We start from the raw sequence: 26678 nt of genomic DNA on the forward strand, positions 1-26678 counted from the left end.
TTTGGCTGAAAGCAGCTAAATTTCCTCCCTGAACTCCATCAGCACTATTTGGTTATCAGGAAGCCATACAACCTATATAAGGGTAGGCACTTATACATTTTGGTTTGGTGATATATCCAAAGACCTAAGATAAACAAAAGTTGCTGCTTCAAATTCTAGAAGAGGTATGTGGCCATTTCCAAACAATTTCATGTCCATCATTCTACATTGAGGCAGAACATATAACCCAAGGACTGGGCACCTTAGCAAATTCATCCAGAGATCAGACAGTATGAAGCCTCCAGCAGTTACAAAAAACCCAAATGCTACATCCAGGGATATACAGGCCTATATCAACATGCCAAATGGTACACTTCAAGAAGAAGAACGAAGAAGTTGTAGCTGAAAAAAGTGCAAAAACTTCTGGGAACAATTTGATATGGATAGGCGAGACTGAAGTGAAGTTATTTAGGGGTCTATGTACTAATAATCGCAGTACTTCCGCGTTTATTATGTACATAACTCGTCGGGGTTATTTTAATTTTTAATAAAAATATCCCGGCTATGTACTATTGGTAACTTGCAGGTACAGCGGTTGTGGTAACCGCTGTCCCTGCAAGTTATATCCCCGGCATTTAGGAGAAGTCTTTCACAGAAAAACAAAAGACTTCCCCGGGGGAATCTGACACTGCGCATGCGCACAGCGGCAGCATCTGGAACTGGCCAGGGGCTGCGGGAGAGCCCCCATAGGCTAACAATAGTTTACACCATCTGAAGATGGTGTAAACTACCTGGGCTAAACTCCGAAAAGCTTTGCTTTTTGGAGTTTAGTACATAGGGGTCAGATCGTAGTACTAGTCCCCATTAATAATAATGGGGACTGCAATATACTTTCTGTGAAATCTCCTGCATTGTGCTATTAGTAATTAGGAACACTACACAAAAATTATGGAGTAACTGCAGTTTCTGCATAATTGTATGTAAAAATCAGCTTGATACATAGGCCCCTAAGTCTTAAAGCACAATGCAATCTCTGAGTACTTTCTTAAATTACCAATTAAAGTTTAATGTCTCAATACACTTGTCTTATAAGATCTTTCTTGTTGCTAGACATACACTCACGTGAAACGCGTTGCAGGGTGACTTATAGTAAGACTGCTTTTTTTTTTCTAACTTTTAGTTTTTATTTATTTGAAATTTTATTTTTCAAAAATGTATATCAAGATACTGTTTTTATGCTTATTTCTGAAACTGTGAAGTGAACTTTAAATATATAATTTTTTTGATTAGTAAAGATGAGTGCATTATCAGACATATTGTGCTTTATCCTTTTGTCAGCGACTGGATCGCTACACTAAGCAATATGCATTTAGTGTTCTTGTATTGGTAAAGGTCTGTATAGCAGGGACTTGGATGGCATTTGGGCCCCAGCTTTTCAGACTGGATATCAGTATGCACACTGAGCAGAGGACTTCAGGCGGCTGTAGTGGCCCATCAGGCCTTCTGGCATTTGCAAGACGTGCCAGGTGGCCAATCCACTTATGTATGCTTACCTGGTCAAAGTGCATGGTTCATGGAATTGATAAATTAAAAGAAGTTAATTTACATCTGCAAGGTGCAAGTAAAAAAGACATAACTGGAAAATGTAAATGCTCATTTGGCGTTCCAAGTAGAATTGCAAAAACTTTTTGCGTTAAAGAGGACTGCAAAATTAAAAAGTCAGGGTAGATTTGGGAGAGTGGTGCATCAACTTCAAATTGCAGTCTAAAATTACATTTGCATGCAAAAACCCAACAAAATTATATTTGCAACCACTGCATTAAAACATGGCTTGCCCATGTGTCAATCTCCTGGCTTTGCTACCTCTAAATGAGACCCTTAACAAACTGAAAGGAAATAAGACAGTACAGTATATGTGATGTGCAAAAGTTTGGGCACCCCATCAGGCAGTACTTAGTAAGATCTCTTTTGGCAGAACTCACAGCATCTAAAGGTTTGTTGTAGCCAACTAGAGTATAGAGTCTTTCTATTCTTGCCTTAGGAATTTTTCCCTGTCTTCCTTGCAGAACTCTTCAGTGGCAATTAAATTAAAAGCTATGGCTGTGAGGAGCTGTAGAAACAGTGTGGAAATGCTGGTAATGGCAAAATATTGCAAACACAACATTGCTCATTTTACCTTGCATCCCCATAGTAAAATCAGCGGTGCTCAATCAATGCTGCTCTGCTGTAATTATCTGTAACGTGCAAAACCGCCGCACATCATAGATAATTAAATTACCTCTTGTAGTTCCTAACTAGATGTTAGTTGTTCTTACATGTACTGAAGATATTAAATGTTCCCACATTTTTTTAATAATACTCAAGTCTGTGGACTGAGAAGGCCATTCCAAAACCATAATCTGTCATTACTGTAAGTACTTCATGACTGATATCAAAGCATGTTTTATATCGTTATCTTACTCATACATCCAACATTTTTTTATATTAGTTTCTAGGGTTTATTTATATTTAGCTGCATCCATTTCTGATCAACAATATGACTTGAGCTTCACCACAATTCCAAAGCCTAATAAATACTGAAGCTTAATGATTGTCAAGGTGTCCTTTTCTTAAATACCAATGTATCTTTGTGTCTGTGGCCAAAAAAACTAAAATTTTAGTTTCATTAGAACTTTCTTTCAATAAGTTTCTGGCTTAGCTAAAGGATAGTTGTACAGTATATATTGCAGATGTTGATTTTTGTGATGAGGTCATAGGAAAGGTTTCTTTCTGACAACTATTCCATACAGCTCAATTTAATATAAGTTATACTGTGGACCACTACTCCATCACTAGCTAAACCTTTCTGCAAGTGTTTTGCAGTGGTAGGTGGATTCTGCTTTATGAAAAGAACTGTCAGAAATGTTTGTATGTGCTCCAGATCTTGCCTGGAGCACGTACGACTGTTCTGAAGATTAAGAACAGATGTGCTCCTATGGTGCAAACTGTGTTACCATATGCAGGGCCCTGCCTAGGGGTCCGGGCACCCCAGGCAAAGTGAAGAGTTGACGCTACCCCCATCATACATATAATAATTTTTGCTTATAACTTGGCCCTCTGTGATGTATAGGGCATATATTTGAAGACCCTACCCGTAAAAATGTAAATATGTAGAAGGAGGGGTAAGATATGTTAGGGGTAGGTGGGACAATGGAATTAATAGTCCTTATGGGAAACTGAGGAGGATGAGACTGTAGTAACAGTAACAGCAGTAGGGGTGTTGGACAGGAAGGATTGGAAAGTGAAGACAGGAGAGGTGTAGTAGGATTGGGGGAAAAGACGGGGGTGGACCGAAAGGTAAGATGTGAAGCCTTGTAGTATATATGTAAACGTGGCAAATTATAAAGAATGCAAGGAAGGCATGACCTGAGTTAGAGTGTAGAGATGGAGGCATGACCTGAAGCAGAATCAATAAAAAGGAGGCATTATCTTATGGAGTCCATCAGCGCCAAGCAACATTAAGGCACCACTCCAGTGATAGGGCCCAGCTCCTGGTCTCCACTGTCCAGTTCTAGCAGTAACAAGGTCCCAGATAGCAACCTGCAGGCTGCTCACTTCTAAATCTTCAGTGCCAATGTAACTTCCATCATCAGAGCCTGACCTTCTGCAATGTGCAGTCTGAGTACAGCTGCCGGACCTACCCACTAATATACAGAGGCTGCAGCCCGGCACTAGACATGGGATGCTCTGTTCTCTCCCTATGATCATCAAGAATCTGGACACCGCTCAACAAAGCAAATGAAGCTCAATGTAATGTATAATAATAAGAAGAATAGGATCATCCGGGTAATCCCTAAGGGTTGGCAAACTGAGCCAGGTGCCCTCCCCCCTCGACCAGCTCCCCTGGTGAGTGCCAACCTGGTCAACCTCTAGTTGCTGCCTTGTCCATATGCCTTGTCCTGCTCACTTGATGACGCGAATGCCGGCAAGTCACGGTCAACTCTAAATTAGAATGTGCAGAAATATGTCTTGTATCATTTTCTAATTGCCAAACTTATATTACAACTCTAGTGTAGAACAATGTGTCATAGTTCCAGTGCCAGGGTAGATTAGGAAAGCATCAGAGATTGTGATGCAGAGACTGACAAATGGCCAGTTTAGTAACTTCATGTGTACAAGCCCTAATCACAGCTATTCTTCTGCTACATCCTCGGGGCAATCCATTCAAGGGGTTAATAAGGGTACTCCATCTGACACTCATACATCTCAGTGGTTTATTGCCCTGGGAGAGGGTAGCGGAAATCAGTGCTTACATGTGCTGCTGCTCCCTGGGTCACCAAAAGCATGTGATCAATGCTGCTTGGATCAATAGCATGAGTTACTGAGGCATCTGTGCCCGTGGAGGAGAGGAGCAGGTCAATAGAAGCATGCTGCTCAACTAGTAAACTGGTCCACAACAATCAATCACTATTTAATATGAACACTAAGGTAATTTATAACAAGCTTAAAGCAGCAGCAGTATATTAAAATAATGCAACCCTTCCATGACCTTGTATACTCTGCACATCTTGCATCTGATCATATGCTCACATAGACATTACACTTGTGCCTTCATTGGTTTGTAATTTTAACACTTTTAGCTTTCATTCTTGTTTTGAATTTTAATGATCACTGAAAATTATGGAAATATTGGAATTCAGAATGCAATCTAGGAATGTGATGTATGGATTCACAAGCAACAATTAAAGGAAATAGTTCAGATCTGAAAATGATACAGAATTTCCAAAGAGACCAGGGTAGGAATTAGCTGTAAAGAGCAGTCACCTTGCACAAGTACTATCTGTGGATCCTATTTAGAAACAGTATAGGAACCAGAAAGATATAACAGAGCTCTGAGAGTATTGTTTCTTGCTTGTTGGACTGTGGAGCAAATATGTCTGAATGCTCCTTTTGCAGGACAACAGAACATGGAAAGGGATTGGTATGTGATGTCGGCACTCCGGATCCTGGCGGTCAGAATCCTGACGCCGGCATCCCGACAGGGTTAGGATACCGACACCTGTTGGTAAGTATCCTAACTCTACCCCTAAACCCAACAGCAGCATAAACCCAACCCCCCCTCCCATCCCCCTCCTCTGCAGCCTCAACCTAACCTTCCCCCTAACCCGACTATTTGCTGTCGGGATGCTGGCGGACTGGATGCCAGAGCAGGGATTCTGAATGGTGTCGGGATTCCGGTGCTGGCCTCCTGACAGCTGGGATTTAAACTACATCCCCATGAGAAGGTTGATTCAGAATTGGATGCATCTCTACTACTGCATCTTCTCTGCCGATTGGCTTGATACCCGTCACCATCATCAGAGTGCGCATCCATCAGCCCTATCTTTGACAGAAAAGGTATGTTTGAAAGCAGCTGCATTTAATCTTCCACACATCTCATTGCTTATGACTTTGTACTGCAAATTATTGCTTACATTCTGTTCTGGAGCATGCAAAGTGCAAAAACACGCAAGATACACAATGTAAATGGGCACATGTTCAACTCTCCATCAGTCTCTATGTGAACAGATCATTCATATAAGGCTGTTCCACAAGAGTAATAAGATTCTGATCATTTAAAAAAATGGAATCCAAAATGGAATCTACTGATGCAAACATAGAGTGAAAACATAAGGAAAGCAAGGACATAAGATAGTGAAATGTAAGAAAGAAAGGAATGAGATTAGGGATGGGATGCAAGGAGGAGGGGAAACATGCAGTTAAAGGACCAAGTTTTTTAGGGTGACTGTGGAAGGGGGCCCAAAGAGACCCAATATTTTGAAATAACACAGTAGAGTTTCTCATGATATTAGTAATGTGTTTGTGTGTACAGGTGCCAGATATGGTTGCATACTATCAAGATAGTAGGGGGAATGGATTCTTTCTATGATGCCACTGTTTGGCACGTCACACCACTGGTTGTGGGAGTCTTTTGGGAGGTCTGGGACTGGTAGTGGAAGTAAAATGAAAATTAGGGTCAGGACTGGAGCACAAAATTAAGAATTATGGAAGCAAAGGAGATGATCGCTTTCCTGAATTATGAATTTTGGAACATCTCAATCACACATGTACAAAAGAACATACCTAGTCACAATCTTTCTAGCAAACATCTGTGACATTAGGATGATGCTGTAATATAATATCAACAGCTTTCTTTAATGAGCACATTAATGGAAGTTTTCGCAAACCCTTCAAAAACATTGGCATAATCCTCATAGTCTGGGAGTTTGCCGAAGTCTGATTCTCACGTTGCCTGATGTGGTCCTTTTACATCATTTGAGGCCAGGAGCAGAGCATTTTATAGCATCAATATAGGGCCTTTGGAGGAGTGGTAGTCAAAACTGAATTACAAGCGTTTGGATGTATTTTCAGTACTCACAGCGTACACCATAAAAGCCTGAAAGGAGTTCTCTTAACCCCTTTTTCTCTGGAATGGGTCTTTTCCTCCAAATATCCATTAAGACTGCAGAGGACACGACCCACTCACCTCTATCAAACAATGTGTTATTGTCACCAGAAAATGACTGAAACAGTAGATTGGAGGGGGATCTAAAGTTCAGAATTCCCCCATCCTGTATTACATAAAAAGGGGTCTCCTCATGATGTGGTAGATCTTCTAATTTAAAAACTGGTGGGTCTAGTGAGTATTTAAATCGAGAAAAAATACATTTTTGGAGGCTTTGGTTTTATTTTGACATGTTAGAAAAAGCAAATAGACAAATGGTACTTTCTGGAAATACAAACAGCCTTATTTAGCAACGAGTTGTATTATTCACGAGTGATAAAACTCGTTGCATATGATAAATGGTGCTCCAGCCAACCAGCTCCCAAATACAAGGTACAATTTATATTGGATTTCGAGGAGCGTAAATGTCAAAAGCACAGGGGTAAGAAAACCCTCAGCAGCAAAGGGGTTTCCACCTTTCAATCAATACTTGTCTTTTAATTTGTTGAACGCTTCTCCAATGAGCAGCCACCTATAATTAGACCTGTGTCTGAACTTTTCTGTTCTGTTGAGGCCCAATGAGAAATACAGATTTTTGGCAAAAGGTCCAGAGTATGGTGTTTATATAACAAGCATCAGCGATAGTAAATATTTCCTATTGCTACTTATCTTCTACAGCCACAATTTTCTGTCACATCTTTGCCAGGATAGCCAGGCGATGCTAGATGAGCCATTAAGACAGAACTAGCTGCATTGGCAGGCAAATGTGGAGATTATGCTATTTGCTTGTTTCTATATATTCAACGTTCAATATATATCAGAATGTAATAATAAAAATTGGGCAGGCTTTACAAAATAATGACTATGAGCTCATTGAAGCCCTGTTAATGAGGCTTATAAAAAAATAGGTTAAATCCAATTTGTGAGTATCATTATTCTGCTCAGCTATGCAAGCTCTGAAAACATAAAGGTGCCATGTGGATTGCCAAGTTGGTGTGTTTAAAGTACAGCATCCTAAGTGAAAATGCATGAGGTGTTTGAAGTTGTCACACATATTTATGTTTAAATACTCCTAAAACTAATACCATTTTATGAGGATTATTCAATTAGGTGGGAGGGATGTGGCATTCCGGATATCCACTTCATATCAAAGAGAAGCAGGAGGGTGGCCTATTCCCTGGACAGTATGGGAAGACCCTGGATCATCCAGGAGAGTAGCCAGGTAAGACTTATATTGATGTTATTGTTACCATAGCCTGCTGTTTCACTGATCCAACCCTGCATTTCTCATCAGGCAGCAGCATTCTGATTCCCCCAACTCTGTGACCTTAACATTCACACAAATAAGAAGTTCACGGAGAAGGAAAATGGACACCCATCCAACCTAGTTGAAAAAAGTATTCACTGCAGGTAATGTATTTAATTTTAAGTTATCACCTATATATAATACTGTATTTGAGAATGGCATGTCCTGAGATGGACATGCACATTCTGAGCCTACAACACATGCCACCCCCTTCTCCTCAACGTCTCTCACTGCCTCACTGCAGAGTTGGGGGTGGGCTGGAGACCCCAGCATATACCAGGACCATTTTACTAGTATAAAACAAACTATATACCTCCCAACATTCAGCTGTCCCTTCCCGGGACTAATTGCGCGCAGCAAAGGAGGCAAGGAAGTATGGAGTAGGATTTTTAAAACATGAATTTAGTGAATGTAAGAAATGATGTACAGTATAACTACAATTGGGAAAAAAAATAAATCACAGAATAATGCAGTTTTCACTGACTTGTGTGGAATATTCAGAAACAATATATCTACATTCCGTAGCTCCATTTACAGATTAAAACATGGGACACTGCACACAAGTAGCTCCTGGAGATATTTAGCTCGGCTGGAGAACCTTACTTATGTCTGTGGGCATCTGTGCAAAGTGATAGGGACTGGCTGTTAATTTCAGAGACATAAAATTTATGGTAGTGCTGGCGGCTTTAGCAAAACACACGGTGGTGCAGCTGCTGTTTAACTCAATCTACGGCTGAAGGGCTCTCTACATATGGTGCAGTGATGCGATGAAAGTCAGTACAACAACGGAATGGTTAACCAACACTCCAAGTCACACGTGCTTTTTTTTTTTTTCATGGGCGTCTGTCTATCATCTCCTGAAATAAAAAGAAAAGCTATAATTGTTGATGATTTAAAAAAATGGCTTTAGTCTGTTTTTGCTCTGTTTCATAATAATGTAAAATGCTCAGCTGTCTGAAAGACGAAATGGGATGTAACCTGCTGGTAATGAGAGCACTTGCTTTTTATAAGTTAGAAAAAGATTACTTATTTCCAAAAAGAAATATATAAATTTAGGTATAGGCAGAATATATATATATATATATATATATATATATATATATATATATATATAGGCCTGACATGTGCGCTTCTACAACTTCAAATCAATAATGTGACTAATAGCCACAAGATCATAACAATAAACAGCTACTGCTATTGAAAAAAATAAAAATTATGTACATGGTGTTAAAACAACAAGCACTTATCTGAATAATCAACACTTTCGGTGCCTGGACCCAGTGTTGAAACTACGAGTACCATGTCCTGCCAAACGGTGTTCTAGATGCGGTGGCCATCCACACTCTTGTGCGGTTACTGCATCCAGGAGGACATCGTTCTGCAGGATATATCACACCACTACGAGTGCAACCCTAATCCTATTTTTTTCCATATTGTAAGAAGAGGAAGTCATATAGCCATGATGATTATGGAAGAGCACATTTCAGTTCATTATAGATTTTTACATTCTTAATGCAAATATATTGTATTGTAAACATGTAAGCAGTTGCACCATGAACCAATTGCATGTAAAGAGTCCTTGTACTCATCAGGTGAACAGGAGATGTCCCATACAATATCTGGAGCATTATGCATTTGCCCTTGATCGGAATTTCTGTTAAAAGGTTGTCTGGTATCAATCAGTGTTACTTATCTGTCTTCATGACTGTGATAGGAAGTATGTGTCACATTGATGTATAAACAGCATTACTGTCACTATGATGAAGTTATCCCACTGCTCATCCCTCTAACTGCAAATAGCCAAGAAATCTACATTTAATGCCTGGCACTGAAAAAGGTTCTGTCATCGTGGCTGGTTTTCAACGTGCAAGGCATATATAATCCACTACTGGTATTGCAGTTACATGTTAGAAGTGTTTATTATAAATGCACTAAGGGTCATAATCAAGGATATTTTTAACATACACACTAAATAGCTTATAGCTCCAATTCACAATTATGGTCACGGATATCTCTTGCGTTAGGCTTTTCTTAAATTACGCGATACTTAGATCATGATTTTGCACGATTTTCATCTAAATAAATGGGCACCAAGGTATGTAAACCTACTGCATTTGGGTGGCGTCCAGTGACAGGTTTTACAGCCCCCCTACTAATAAATATTGCACCTCAGTGAGCCAGTTGCAGTCCATGACTGCACTGGCCATACTGTGACTGGCAGTGGCTTCTCATTCTAAGCGCTACCTGCCAATCATAGACAGGACAGGCAGCAATACCCGGCTTCTAGGAGCCGCAGCCAATGCAGTCCCTAGAAGACAGTGTTTTACTCATGCATAGTCCCACCGCAAGCATGTACCAGTCCTGGCGCCTTCCAGATCCACTGCGCAGGTGTCGGGACCCGGCCGTCCAGGACTACGTTCTCTCTCCTCCTACCTGCAGTGCAGGCAGCAGCAGCCCCCCTCATCTAAGAGATTAGGAGCCACTGCTGATGGCATTTCACACAGGGTCTATAAGCTCACTATTGGTAACAAAGACCTTTACATCACATTTACCACACATATCTCCTTTCCAATTACATAGGTCTTGCAATTTCCCAAATGTTTCTTATCTCAGCAAATTGTACTACCAAGCAGAGATGCAAGCATAATGCAAATAATACATAGGCTTACCATACTAGCCCTTTAAACCGGGACACTCATGAATTATACAGGTTCTGTGTCTGACTTCAAGCTTGGATTTCACCTGGTTTTAATCAGTCACAGAACCTGTGTAATTCATGAGTGTCCCGGTTTAAAGAGATAATATGGTAAGCCTAATAATACATGAACTGCTGTAAGGCACAATCTGTGCCTCTCTTCCCATTTTTCATGTGCCAATATAGAGCCCAAGCACTACCAATGAATTGTTTATCCTACTCAACGTGTAACAGCAGATTTTCGCTGATCGGACAACAGCGGAAACATTAAGAGCTTTGGAACTACATATCAAAACAATACTGGGAATAAGAGGGGCTATTCACAAATACACTTTTTATGAAGATGCGATAATAAGATTAAAATGTGTGCTTATAAAATGTACTAATTTTGGATTATTTTTTAAAACCCACAGTCTATTGTTTTCGAATAGTAGTCTTCCTCTCTGTGCTACGTTTACAGAATAATAACCTCAATATATGTGTCTCATTTTAATGTTTAAAACATTCCCCCAAACAATCCTGATTTCTGATAAGCATATGGATTTTTTTTCTTTTACTGGAAGTTTGAGAGGTTCTTGAGTGAATCAAGAAAGATGTTACCTTTTTTTGTATAGTATGTTTAATACATTGGGGATCATTGATAGACAGCAGAAATCTGAAGATGTATAAGTACTGAATGCATATATATATATATATATATATATATAATAGATCAACCAAAAAAACTGCACCATGAGTGACCAGCATCACTTCTACATGCTTGTACTGCTGCATGCTTACCACAATGCTACTGTGGTGCTATATACAGATGGGTCCTCATACATCTAGCCTCCTTGCAGGGGCGTATCTATAATGGGTGCGGGGCACACGGGCCCCTGGGTCCAGGAGGGCCCCGCACAGCACACCCTGCACCCATAGTATTACTTACCTCTCCGGAGTCCCACGTCGGCGCGGGGGTCCAGCGCTGTAAAAAGGACTGTAAAATGGTCGCCGCTGCCATTTTCCGTCTTTTGCGCATGCGCAGTACAGGGAAAATGGCCGCCGTGGCCATTTTCCCGGTGACCTGTGCATACTCTATAAACTCTGGGTGCACTCTAGTGCCCAGAGTCTATAACTCCGGCACTGGCGGCGCACAGCTCAGTGCGCTGCTGGCCGCCGGACAGAGAGGAGGGGGCCCATGTCTGAGACTGCACACGGGTCCCCTCCTCCTTGCACGCTAAACAGCCCTTCTAGTCACGCCATGCCATGGCGTGACTCGGTAGCGCCGAGCGTCTTTTGTGCGAATTTATACCTTCAAATGCGTCTTATTCACTCAACGATGTGAATAGATAGCACAAACAGCTTCTGCTGATTAAAATGATATACTGCATGCCAATGTTCTGTGAGCAAGTGCGGGTGTATTTGCATGAGAAATGCTGCGTTATAGGGGTTGCCAGTTGACCAATAACTGCCTGTGTGGGTGCAGTTATAATAATTCGGTATGCTTAAGACCCAGTTGCTGAAGAATGATCTTGCAGAGACACAAACAGTAAATAAAATCAATATAACTGACACAGAAAATGTTAACTTGTCGTTTAAATTGGGTAATATTGATTACAGGACCCTATCCTATATTTATACAAGCTATCCTTTAATTGTGTTACATTTTCAAATCTATAAACTAGAGAACCAGGGCATCAAGATACAAGAAACTTTAGTTAATTTTGTCTCTTAACAAATCTTATTAGTTTACATAGTTACCATTATGTTAATATAGAAAAACCCATCTTGATATGTTGTACAGTATAGCATGTTTTGGTCTATTTTCAGATGTCAGCGCAAATCTTTTAATCTAATCACAGAGTTTACTCACTGCATCCTGCAGATATTTCAACTAAAGTCAGCTCTCGTCACTAATTATAAACAATGAATAATTTGTCTTAGTGTTAGAAATAATGTTTTCGTTTTTTTTTTTAATCTGGTTTGCCTGTTTATATATTACACAGATTGTGTATCCTTTATACATCACTATACTTCTCAGAACAATAGACAACTATATAATATACATTAAAGTGTATTGTTTGTATTTATACTTTAAAGGCTGGTTGAGCTGAGAGGTTAATAAGCATTAGAATACGGCCTTAATAAAATGCTCTTAATACAGTGTACAGTAGATGAACAGTATTGGAAACCATGATTTGCATGCAAGCACCTACTGTAATGGTGCATACACACGGTCAGATTTGTCTTCAGATCTGAACGATAACGATTAAAAAATCGTTCATATCTGAAGGAAAATCTGACATATCTGAATGATGCGCGTTCCCGATGGTCAGATAACGATATCTGACATCTGATGTGTTTGCAGTCAGATTTGGCCGATTCCATTCATTTTAATGCAGTCAAAAATCGTTCGTAGTTCAAATCGTTGATCAAATCGTTCAATCGTTCATCTGACACATCTGACAAATCTGACCAGTCTAAATGAGCCCTAAATGTTTATTTATCCAAGTTATTATAATATTTATGTATATATTGTCTAATCTTTATTTTAGAGTGATATCAACTAGAATACTTACTGTAAATAAGGAAAATAGTGGTAGTATAATTTGGAAGTAGATCAATTCACATATTTTGTTCTTTTTAACCCTACCAATCTGCAAGTAGCTCTTATAATAATACTCTAACACAAATTGTTGGGAAGCTAAGCAGGGTGTTCTAACCATAGGTACAGACATTGTGTTTGTGTGTGCACTGAGGCAGCACGCAAAGACAAACAAATAAACAAACAGAGAAAATAGCCTAATTATGCTTTTAAAAGCTCAAAATGCCGTGTCCTTCCAATCCCTGATGCTCGTTAGCACTTGTAATTAACTTTACAACTGTCAACACAGCCGCCAGGCTGGCTGACAGTGAGGAAAGAGCTGGTGTTACTAACACAGTGGAGGACAAATACGTTGCAGGTGACGAGTATATTTCTGACATCAAAACTAATTATCTCGCAAGAGCCAAGAGACAGTGAGCGCAGAACACAAAGCTCAGGGATGGGTCTCATGGAACAGAATCAGACAAACTTGGCTGTAGGAACCTGCACATGCAGGCAGATTTGGGTCATTAGGCACATCCAGCCATATCCATGGCCCCATGCTTGCAGTCTATGAACATTTGTCAAATTAGTCCCTTTTCCAACAAAAGTCACATGTGAATTTAAAGAGCCTTCCAATCTGAACTAGAAAGGATAATTTGTAGCTAGCTATAGAATAAGCAATGACATACTATGTCGCAGTCTTATTTTTCAAACCTTTTTGTCATTTGCACAATGCTTTTACTGATCGTTCATACCTATCTGTTTTTAATGTGTTTTTCAGCCGTTGATGCCTGATAGCTTCTAAAAGAACAGGGAAGCTATTTCTTATGGACTTGGTCAAACCATGATCTTCTAAATTAGTATTGCAGTGTTTACAATTTTCTAATGATGCATAACTTATTTGTCACGCAATTATGCACTCTACCAATACAATTATTATTATTAATGTACAGCGCCACTAATTACACTGCGCAGTGCAGAGAACATCTGTCATTCATATTCACAGTTCCTGCCCCATTGGACCTTACAGTCTACATTCTCTAACACACACACACGTACACACACACACACACACACACACACACACACACGTACATTGCAGTCAGCATCCAATTAACCTACCTGTATGTTTTTAAACTGTTGGGAGGAAATAAGAGCACCCAAAGAAAAAACAAGCAAACATGGTGAGGACATATAAACTACACACTGATGTCACTAAGGTTGGGAATCAAACCCCAACGCTGTGAGACAGCACTGCTAACCACTGCGCCACCAAGCTGCATAGTACAATATTTTGTATTGGTAAGAGCTCAAGGCATGGCAAATGCACTAAACGAGCTCAAATGCATTCATACATTTTACCAGCACACAAGTGTGCAAGAGGCTGTGCAAGAGATGTTTTCTCTTCATTTAACAAGGACATTTAAAATAAAAAAAATATCAACAAGGAGTTTAAGTCTTTTTATTTTGTCATAATAACATGACCTTTTAGTAGGGCTATTTTATTACTAGTCATGCAATTAACTTAACTGATCAAGCAAAATGATTCAATGATCAATAACTGCAGCCATGCAGAGAAATCACAAATCTGTGCACGAAAAAAAAATAACACTATTTATTAAAATGTTATGTGAAGATTATTTCCGATTGGAAATACAACACACGAAGTAAATCAAGGTATGAACTTAAAGGACTTGCAAACAGCCAGGTAAGTAAACTCCAATACATTGCTGAAGAAGATGGTAATTCCAACAACCAGATAACACAACGCTGCGGATGCCGTCACCGAAATGCTGTTGAGCTACTGAATGAGTATCACAAGTCCTGAGGCACAAAATATTCAGAATGGCAGTTTTCCCATATTGGTTCTGGAGAGAGAAATGTTTACGTAGATATTGGAGGGGAAGAAGCACAGATTTCAGTGGCACATTATGTACTGTCCCTGCGGGCATGACAAATCATTTATCAGCTTCTTCATCTATTTTCTAAAAAAAACCTCAGCATTGATTTTGTATCCATATTTTACTAGATTTTCGTTGTGTCTCCATGACTCAGGACACCCAGCCCTGCCATAAAGGCTTTGTGAAGTCCATGTGTTGATTACCATGACATTACAGCTATAGGTACTCATACGGGTAAGAGCTTGCTCAAACGTATCTACTGCTGAAAAAGGCATTACAATAGAATGAATGGCTTATTATGGCTCAATCCGCATTCCCACAATTTTCTTCTACAATTTTAAAATCACATTTAACATTATACAGTACAGCGTGACCTGTTATTCCTCCCACACATGCTACCAGTACAATCATTTGTATTAATAAAAAGACAACGCATCTAAAGCACATGGAAAATGCATCACTAAAATGCTTCTAAAGCAAGTTTTCATGTGTTTTACCCATTTCCTCAGCCCCTAAAATGGGGCACAAGGCCTTACTCTTTCTAATGCTGGGCATACACTATACAATTATCTGTCAGATATCTGTCCAATCTGGCTGGTTGGAATGAAAACCTGGTAATGTATGGGAGCAAATGACAATCGATCATATTGTTTTAAACACTGGAAAACAACCAAACAACAATTGTTCATATTTGGTTACATTTGTGTGTTATAACCAATTTGTCTGAACAACCAATTTTGTCTGTTTTCCAGTATTTATTAGCAAATTGACGATTGTCAATTGCTTCCATACATTACCAGGTGTTCACTCGCAGGGCTCAGTAAAGAACCTATCCCTGTGATGTGCTCGGAGTGAAGTAAACACATCAATGGTCTCTTCACTCCTCTACCGGGATTCCTGCATATGCGCATCCTACTGACAGCGCATGTGCGGCAGCCATTGCCGGGGACGGTTGTGGAGGAACGCTTTCCTGGTACTTTTTGGGAAATATTAACCCATAGGTTACTAAAGAAAATGGCATTATCCTATTGGGTCAAGCTTCGGAAAGCGAAAATAAATCTGACAGATTTGCAGACCTCACAGAAACCAATGGGTGCTGGGGCTGCTGTCAGAAATGGAGGGACAGCAGCAGATATTGGAGATATCTGCTGCGGCCCCTCCAGGGCCGTTTCTAGGGGCAGGCGACCCGTGCAATCGCACGGGGCGCGCTGCCCAGCAGAAACAGCCTGTTAACTGCCTGGCGCCCGCTGAGATTCAGTTACCAGCGGGCGCCCGGCAGAACAGAGCAGCCGGAGAGAAGGAGCCTCCGGCTTCCGGCTCCCCCAGTGTGCACTATGGGAGGACGTCATGACGTCTTTCCCATAGTGCAAAGGAGCAGCCGAGCGGAGCGGACGCTGGAGCGGGGCTGAAGGTAAGTATTAGTGTTGTTTTTTTATGAGCAGGCAGCCTGGGGACATTACTCTGGGGGCACTTCTGCTAGGGGAGACACCACTACTGGGGGCACCAGGGCACTACTACTGGGGACATTACTCGGGGGGCACTTCTACTGGGGCATTGCTTAGGAGGTGCCACTACTGGGGGCATTACTTAGTGCCCAGGGGCACTACTACTGGGGGCACTACTACTTGGGGCTTTACTACAAAGGGAGCATTACTATTGGGGGCACTAATACAGGGGGCATTAATATTTCGGGCAATACAACTGGGGACACTACTACTGGGGCACTACAGCAGGGACCATTACTATTGGGGGCATGACTACAGGGGGCACCACTCCTGGGGGCACTACTACTGGGTGCACTGCATAAAGGGCACCACTACTGTGGGCTCTGCATAAGTTGCACTACCACTGTGGGCACTGCATAAGGGGCATAAATACAGGGGACACTGCATATGGGGACAACTACAGGGAGCACTGCATAATGGGCACTTTTGCCTGAGAGTCAGTGGGGAGGAAGCCTAAGACCTGTCGGGATGGAATGGCAAGGGAGGGGGCTGGAATGAAGTGTGTATTATGTGAATCATGTTTTTTCAATGTGTTTTATGTGGTTCTGGATTTAATAATGTATTTGAGGTGGATGTGGTTTTAAAACGTAGTTTATGTGCCTCTGGCTTTTCCAATATATTATGTGGAAGTGGTTTGTTGCAGTGTATTATATGTGGATCTGGCTTGTATTTTCAATGTGCTGGATTCGCTCCCAACGCACTAAAAACGAGTGTGATGCAAGGTCATACTTCTGCAAATGTCACACTAAAGGCATGCACACAGAAATTCGGCGTGGGCTTGTGACAGCTAGGCCACACCCCATTTTTTGAGCGCATGCTGTCTGACTTTTGTTTAGCTACATATATTTTTCAGCGCTTTGCCTCTGACAGGTTTGCCACCCCTGGCTCAGTAGTCACAGTGGCTGACATTCTGTGGTCTTTCGAGATCACACTTCCTTACTGTGATACCACACCCCCTCACGGTGAGCCCACTCCACAATATTACTGCTTCGAGGGGGGGGGGGGGGGGCGCATTTTGACTGCTCGCACTGGGAGCCTCAAACCCTAGAAACTGCCCTGGGCCCCTCCATAGTATATTCGGGGGATCCTTAATGTTTTTGGAGAATATCCCGCAAATATTACTTACTAAATAGGCCCCTTTTATTGATAGTGGAATAAGCTAATGGTGATATCCAATGTATAGTATGATTCAAACTTCCTCTGTCTTTCTGCCACATAAAATAGAGCGATAGATGCACTTCATTGCATATGACATGTATCATTGTCAGCATTTGTCATCAGATGGCGGGTGATGCAAATCCTACTTAAAACCAGAACAAGAACATATGAGGCTGAAGAAGTAGGTACAGACATAAAAGAGAGGGTAGAGAGGGTCCTGCTCATTACAGCTTACAAACTACATGTATCATGTACAGTACATCCCAATCACCAAAATATACTGATGACCAGAGATAGATTCAGCGCATCTTAGCAATCATGTGTAATACCAGAACAGTGCCAATATAATAATGATAAAAGTATTTATTCTGATGAACACTTAGAAGATGTGAAGTGGATAGTTGAAAAGGAAATAGCACAGTTCAAGGGAAATTGTTTTGGGACTATTGGGCTGCTAAGAAACATAAATAGGATGGGGATGTAGTTTATCCCGGCGGCCGGGATGCTGGCGCTTAGAATGTGCCGGAATCCCATCATCAGTCAGAATCCGACGATTCATAGCATGCCGACGATAAGTATTGGGGTTAGGGAGATGGTTAGGGGCTAGGCACCAGGGGATGGGATAGGATTAAGCTGCGGGGAGGGGGGGGGGGGAGGTTAGGTTTAGGCTCTGCTTAGGTTTAGGCTGCAGGAAAGGTGGGTTAGGGGTAAGGTTAGGATACTTACCTGCTGGTGTACCCATTCTAACTGTCGGGATCCTGAGTGCCGGCATCCCGTACCCAACCCACACACGGTAATGAGAATGATCATACCCATCTTATCTCATGCTACCAAATATCCTTTTATAGTCACTCCATTGAAGTCAATGTGCTATTTGTGTATCTGCAAAACCTATATGATGTTAGAATTAGAGCCAGATTAAGGCGGGGGTTGGGCATAGGGGACGAGTGTCCGGGGGCCCCCAGCTGGAGCTGCTCTGACCTAGCTTTGGCGCCGCTGTCCTGGGATGATTCTGCTCATCTCCAGCCTCTGCTGTTAGCAGCAGCTCTCCCCCTGCAGCAGTGTGGAAAAAGTTGCCTTGTTACAGTGGGAGAACTACTGCTGGCGGCAGAGGCTTGAGAAGAGCAGAATCTATCCCCGAGCTGCTTTAGAGGTGGCTCCGGAGTCTGTTCCTCCTGCCTCATGGAGGTGCGGGTGGAGGATTCCCCAACCCAGCGGGCACAGCCAGGGGGGCAGTGCTGACAAGAGAGATCCCCTGTCTTATGTGCCCCGGGCCCCCGAAGGCTTAATCAGACCTTGGCCTGAATGCAACCAAAAGTTAATCCAAAATATAAGAATCAAAGTGGTGAACCAGCCTAATATAAAGAGCAGCTTAATTCAACAAAGTCATATCTGTAAAACAGGATGTAGTTATAATCCCGACGTGCGGCATCCAGACTGAAGATATCCTGGTCTTCTAGCCTCTACTAGGCTAGAAGACTAGCGCCGGAATACTGACAGGAGGTTACATCCCGTCGCCGGAATCCTGACAGCCAGTATGCCGAACGTGAGTATAATGGGACTGGTAGGGACTTAGGGCCTAATTCAGACCCGCTCGCGAGCGCCGGGTCTCGTACCAAAGGGGGCGTGCTGTCGATGTTGAGTGACAGCACTCCCCCTTTGGTGGACGGGCTGGGGGCGTGGCTGCCCATACGGAGGCGTTCCCATGGGAACGCCTACCGTCTGGGTCGGGGGGCCGGCCCCACTGACATCACAAGTGATGTCTGTTAGAGCCGAAAGCTCTCTGGGGCTTGCGGCAAAGAGACCCTACCACAAGGGTCTCGTCGCAAGCCCGATGGTCGTGATGGTCTTGACCATCGCGACCATCATCATGGCCGCTCGCTATAGCTGTGGGTGGTCATTCTGAAAAAAAAAATGCCTGGCCCTGATTCAGAGCGAGCGCTTGGCTCGCCCTTAGCCCCGTGGGGGGGGGGATTAGGTTTAGGTGTCACAGGTGTAGTTAGGGTTAGGCTAGGGGAGAAGGAGGTTAAGGTTAGGCACCCCCAGGGGTGGGTTGGGGTTAGGCACCACTGGGGGGGGATTAGGTTTAGGCCCCAAGGCGGGAGGGTTAGGTTCAGACACTAACGGGGAGTGTTAGGATAGGGTGGCGGGAGGGTTAGTATTAGGATATACAGACAGAGGGTTAGGGTGAGAAGGGGGGAGGGTAAGTATACTTACCTGATCCTTGTTGGGATCCTGAGTATCGGGATGCCACTGTCGATATATTGACAACAGGCATCCTGACTGCCGGGATTTCATACCCATTCCCTGTAAAACAATGTGTGAAATGAACATTTGTTGCCATTGAGAAGGAAAACAGTTTGTACGAGTTGTATGATTTCCCATGGACAAGGCTACATTTGAACCATGCCTTACAGACTCTATCGATGGAAATACATGACATATGCAGATGATAAGAAAATGCTGTTCCAATACCTTTCCACATTGGGAAAACTAAGAATAACTTCTAGCATGTACATATTAAGGATTAGACGTGCACCAATATGTTTTGTGTTACGTGTATAAATATGTGTATCTTTGCTGTGCCTTACAGCTGGAGAGCCATAACGGGGAGGGAAGCATAAGTGGAGCAAAGTAAAACATTTGCCTACTCTCCCGGGATGGCGAAGAGTCTCGCAAAAATCGGACAGCGTTTCTGGCCACCTGGAAGAGTAGGTAAGTCTCCTGGAGCCGGCCACCACCCGTCTGCAGCCACACACTTACAGAGTGAAGTGGGTGGTCTGGGCGGCTTATGACGTGATTCGCTCTGAATTGCATCATCTTGGCTCCACCCCACAATGACAGTAATCACGGCGTTGTGTCATCACGCCCACCGGCCTGCCCACTTTGCCGTGATACACCTCTGGTGAGCCAATCGAGCTGTCTACTCCTGGAGGGGCAGCCAGTAAGTCGGCAAGAATTTCTGTAAATACGTCAACTTAAACGCATCACAACTTTGTTGTGAAGTTGAAATCAAGTATCATTAAATGACTTTGATCTGGGTATGTTTACTTAAGCAAAACTACTAAAATGTAAATCGGATCCTCTCACATGTTTCCATTTGCCGTTTATAACTGAACATCATAATGACATAATGGATTTTTGCATCAAAGACAATGAACACTTAATACAGTCGATGAACCATTAATTTGTACTGTTCTCTGTAAATGCATCTTAATAAGCGCCAACCGCATTAACCTTTTTTTGGTATGGCTCATTTTGTATAAGTATTCAAACCAACAATGGTCTTTGTGTAACGTGCCATAATGTAAACAGTGGCAAAGAAATGTTGTTACAGAAGAACATAGACTGGATTCGTGGCAGCTGTCAGCAAAGACACGCAGGGAGTTCTTATTAGCCTGTACTCAGCCAGCCAGAAAACCCATTACACGGCCCTAAATAGACTTAATCACGTCTATCAGTGGGGAAACAGGATAATTACAACAAATAACAGAATGCCAAAGATTGTCTATAGAACAAATGAGACAGGATCGCGCAGGATTATTTATAGCACTAATACAGCACATCGGACAAGGTAGACAGATAATCGCAGTACAGGGGCAGTGATAAATTATCAGAGGCTGAAATTACAGGCGTTCGTATATTTATACAGCATAACATATTACGGAAACTCTGTTCCCTGAGTGTGCAGTTAGAAAGAAAGCTGTATAGCATAACTCAATCAATATTTCCCAAAAAGAAAAGGCTCCATAATAATAATAATAATAAAATAATAATAATAACCTATTGATCTACTGTATTGGTTATATAAACACTGTCATCCACTAAACTCAAAGTATCATTAAAGGGAACCTGTCATCTACACATAAAATTACATTGATGTCTTGAAAATGCAAATTAAATAATAAAAGCTACTGCCATCTCATTTTCATTTCTGCAATGATGCACAGTGGAAAAGCTCATCCTATATTACGGCATAGCTGTGAAAGGTCTTGGATATTTAGATTTCCAGATGCTGACTGACAATGGCTAATAGGTAGTTTTCTATACCCCCTTGAACCCAAAAAAATACTGATTCATGGTGGTGGACATAGACATTTTAACAGACATTAGCAAACTTCCAATAAGGATAAATACTCTATGTACATACTTCTACTCTCCTAGAACCTGCAGGAGATCCCCGGTTTTTCGGGTTGTCCCCTGGGCTCCCAGAAGGGTGGGTATTCCTCCCGCATTCTAGTGAAGTGGGCAGGATGGGGATGAAAATACCTTGAATCAGGGTCCGTGAAGAGGGGGCGGTGCCTAGTGATGTAATTCTATGCTAATCGTATCATATAGACCACGCCCTCTCTTTATATATATGCGATTCGAGTCATTTTGCTTCAAGGGGGTGGGGCCTAATGACTCGACAAGTCCTGTCCGTCCCCATCACCGGCCACCGGTATTTCCTCTCCGGGCTTCTACCGGAGAGGAGATTTTTAAAGTAGGCAAGCAAATATGACTAGGTATATGTAAAGTTTATAGTTTACACATGCTGACCATACACTGGGACTGATTCTGAGTTGGGCGCTGTCACCACTGCTTTAATGTCTTTTGATGTAGTAGCAACTAAGACTCTAGGCTAATGCTGGTATCAGCCCTTCTCTGGTTTACAGCAAAGGGCTGAGTGGAGGGACTGGAGCCCCCACTTTGAGCGGCTGCCATCATAAGCATTGGAAGCATCACCTGGATTTGCACCAGCACCCTGCTAGCTGCATAATTGCCATCAGAGTATGTCCTCCACTGTATACGATTGAGTGACACTACAACTGCAACACGCCCACGACACTCCCATAACACGCCCATACAGAGGAATATATCTGTGCATCTGCATCGCCACATCCCAGTCACCAGAACGCCCAACACATTCCAGAGTCAGTGCGGCTCAAGCAGAGAGCACCATGGGATATATGCACCGTGTGACTTTTAGGGACTTAGACGCATGCTCAGTCACAAAAATCGCAAACTTACGCGCACATCGGCATTGTATCTTGAAAAATTGGATCAGTGCAATTTTGCCACTCATTTGATCTTTGGAGGAAAAGATGACACCACATTGCTCCTAAACCAACAGAAGAACCAGAAGAGAGCTGATCCACCAATCATTATGCAAAAGTTTTGCTCCTGTCAAAAGGGCGCTATTTTGCTCAGCATATCCAGGAAAGGTCTAGATAAAGTATGTGAACGGTCCACAGAGAGTTCTGTGATATAATAACTCTAGACTGTAAATACCTCCCGATGTCCCAAAGATTGAAGTAGGATGTCTTGTAATAATACTCACACATGATTTCCCTTTCCAAATGCCTATGCCTCTTGCCGCTCATGTTGTTCTCCATGCCGTGTGGAAGCTAGAACACAGAGATGCACTTTAAACCTGACACAGAGGTGCACGCTAATGCAGTAGCGAGTGTGTCTTTTTCCTCAGCAAGACTGCGTCTTTACGCTAATGTCGCAGCCGATGGGATTCGTACAGAAAAGCTTATGAACTGTGGTGCTAATCAGCTGCTTTGCGTATTAGTCGAATTATCGGACGCATATCAGTCGCACCATCGAACATTGCACCAGCCCTATGGAGGTACAGAATGTCCTTTTGAATATGGCCACCAAAATCAATGCAAAATCCGTAATCGCTGACCCATCCACCCGTTACCACCAAGGAACACCCACTGATATCGCCTCTCTTTTCTAAATTTGTTCTGCCGCTTTTGGCGGTAACTATCGGGACGCATGCACAGACTGAAAATATAGGACACTTGCAGGTGGCATCGACTTATCGTGCACCTCTGAATCAGGCCCACAGTGGCTGTAAAAAGTATTCTTTTCTGTTTTTATTTTGTAATTAGAACAAGCTTTAGTCATGTAGTTATTTTTATTTATAGTTTGACTTTAAGAGCAATATTAATTACCGAAAAAAAACATTTTGGTTCCATAGATTGTAAGCTCCACTTCGGCAGGGACTGACGTGAATGGGCAAATACTCTCTGTAAAGCGCTGAGGAATATGTGTGCGCTATATAAATAACTGGTAATAATAATAATGATGTGAAAAGGCCCAAAGAGAGTGACTGCGTTTTATAGACACGGCAGTTCATGTTTAAGTTTTTGTTACAAAAACCTTTAACATACAAGTAAAATAAATTCCTTTGTCATGCCCAAAAAAGCTGCTTGAACTTATACAAATTGCTTGGCTAACATCTACAATCTACATATTTTTTCCTTTATAACATGTACAGCACCAAGTTCCAGTGTATACTCAGGTTTCCCTTTTTTGCTCTGAAGATTTACACTGTACTTTCTTGGAAGAAATATTTTTGAGACTTATTTGTAGGAAAATTTGGAACAAAATGACTACAACCCGAGAAATTTATAGGATGAGATATATCACGGGAAAACAAGAGGAATGTAACAACTTTATAAGAAAGAAAAAGAAATCAGACTGATTTTATGTCTTATTTGACATGAGTGGTATATACATTCATCTTGGCAGTATAAGCAACATAGGATGCCATAAAAAACACTAACTATACAAATAAAAAAATCATATAAAAAAAACAAACTAAATGCTTAAACCAAACTTCTTTTGCAATGCTTTGGCATCAATAGGAACCATTGTGTGTACGAGTAGGCACAGATCTATGTAAAGTCTCGGCAGAATTTTGACCCAATGTTTCATCATTTTGCCACAAGATTTTGTAATAGATTTTCTTAAGTTACATTTATAAAGATTAACAATTGGCATGCTGCTCTAGTGGTGAAATGTCGCAGGCATAGGGCTTAATCATATGTGGAATTGTATGGCTTATTGGATTGAGATGGCAGCAGTTGCAGCGATGCAAAATGTAGCTCCATCTGACTGTAAAATAGATGGCAACGTGGACGTGTGCCTTCCTGAATGCCAGCTATGTGGAGCATGAGCTTTAGACGGAGACTAGGAAGCTGGTCCTGTGTTAACGAGTGGATTCCCCGCCGCCCCCCACAAATTAACACAATTTCATACATCTTTAAACATGGCTGTGGGTCTCTCCCCCTCTTATCAGCACTGCCCCCTGACTGTGCTCGCTGTGTGCTTCTCCTCCCCCCGCACCTCCATGAGGCAGCAGAAGCGCAGGTCCTACCTGCACTCCTGCAGTGGGGGCAGTCTCTGGAACCCTCTCGCCACACTGCTGTTGGGAGAACTGCTGCTGGCAGCAGAGGCTGGAGACGAACAGAATCGTCCCCGGACAGCAACTTTGTCTGTTATCATGTTAACCAAGTGCACTGGCTTTCTGATCTCTGCCTCTTTCTTATTGCCTATCCTGACTGCTCCTTTCATACTATTTTTGCTTTTTTCCCTACTGCTTGCCCTGATCCTACAATGTGGTAGCTGGGTTACCAGGGGGCAATAGTTTAAGCTATGCCTAAGGCATAGATGCCTACCCTCCCGGAATTCGCGGGAGGCTCATGATTTTTCAGGTAAACCACCCCCGGAAGGGTAGGCACTTCTCCCGCATTCTGCCCACTTCCTAGTGAAGTAGGCAGAATGGGGAGAATATTAGCGGCGATTGGCGGGTCTGTGCTTTGGAGGCGATGCCTTATGACGCGATATGAGAATCACATCATTTAGCCCCGCCCCCTGTTTAAAATTTGCACCGTCGATGCGAATTCCCAAAAGGGGGAGGGCTTAATGATGCAATTTCTACAGGCCCCGCTCCCAACTCCGCCCACCTGTTCTCCTCCCCAGAAGAGCATTTTTTAAGTCGGCAAGTATGGCCTAAGGCATACTTGCAGACTTTTTTGCACCTGGAGAGTGATGTCAAAGTGGGTGGGGTACGGCAAATTGTGTCATCAAGCCTCTGCTGTGCAATGATGCAATTGTGCAGTGAGGGTCAGGGCCAAATGACGTGATTCACTGCAAACAGGGTAATCTAGCCTCCAGGTAAGATCCAGGATGCTGGTCTACTCATGTCCCAGCTTCTGGCCATAGTGCAGATGGGGAAGTAAGCAGGAAGCTCACCAGACTATACCCATGATGATCAAGTAACCGGGAAGAGTTCTCTTAATGGGATGCTTCATGACGGAACCTCCGTCTCTGTGTCCCAGCACTTGGCTGATCACCATAAGGAGATATGTGGCTTTCACACCACTGACAGTGACCAGTGCAAGTGGCGATTTTACCTTTGTTTTAATTCTTCTATTTTAAATCAGTGGTATTCTTTTATTGTGTTCGTTATTTCTTATCTTTGCGAGTAAATTTTTTGCACTGTTTATCAATACATACTGGGCCTGATTCAGACCCGGTCGCGAGCGCCGAGCGCTCAGTTTGCCGGTTTTTGTCTATGGAGTTTTCACAAATGCGAAACTCTGGCAATAGGATTGCACAATGCGCATTTTTGTGCGAAAAGTTCACACCTGTGAAAAGTTTTTACCAAACCGCGGCTTTTCGCGGCTAACTGAATCTGGCTCTAAGTTGGGTCTAATGAAAAATTGTGTGAAAGCTCTGGTTAAAGAGTTATCTGAAGGAAAAGTTTATAAAGCCACAAAATAAGGAAACTGCTGAAATATTTAACGCTAAATTGCTGAAAATTGAGTCTGCTGCTTGGTCCTCCTTCAGGCTGCTGTACATGGATTTTTAGGGAACAGAAAAGAGGCCAACCACGAATCCATTGTGAATGAGCAATTGGACAACTACAGGAATATGTTTTGTAGAATGTCATTTTGATAGTCAAAACTCTGGAGTAAAAGTGTATGGCTATTCCGCACATCCCTGATGAAAACACACCAAATTTCCAGCACTATATACTGCTGCACCTTTGTATAATGCCCACATGAGCCCTCGGGTTCATATATGTATCTGTAAATCTGGCTTGGATACTAGTCAGTGCCTCCCCAGCCGTTTACCTCACCGCATGTCACTGCCTGCAATGATGGGGGACTCCTGCTGGTTCCTTTATAGAGAGACCAATGAGACATTGTACACACAGAAAGTCCCAACATCCTATTTCCCTAAAGCAAGGTAACTTTACATTTTAACTTTTATTAACAATTACTTTACGGATAATTTAGATTATGAAAAGTTTCTGAAGTTTAG

General features: G+C 42.3%; 1 protein-coding gene across 2 annotated transcripts in view; it reads right to left on the reverse strand.

The window, feature by feature from the left end:
• The window catches only part of FTO (FTO alpha-ketoglutarate dependent dioxygenase), a 345229-nt gene that overhangs the window by 47338 nt on the left and 271213 nt on the right, over window positions 1-26678 (reverse strand). The window contains exon 9 of one of the 2 annotated variants that reach the window (XM_088471947.1): window positions 8179-8605. The exons of the other annotated variant lie outside the window; for it this stretch is intronic. Within the exon in view, the coding sequence (XP_088328073.1) occupies window positions 8599-8605 (7 nt within the window). The 3' untranslated portion in view covers window positions 8179-8598. Of the gene's footprint in view, window positions 1-8178; window positions 8606-26678 lie in introns of those variants that run through there. 2 annotated transcript variants of the gene reach the window in all.

Source organism: Taudactylus pleione, unplaced genomic scaffold, assembly GCF_031769625.1.
Source record: "Taudactylus pleione unplaced genomic scaffold, aTauple2 ptg000117l, whole genome shotgun sequence".
Lineage (NCBI taxonomy): Eukaryota > Metazoa > Chordata > Amphibia > Anura > Myobatrachidae > Taudactylus > Taudactylus pleione.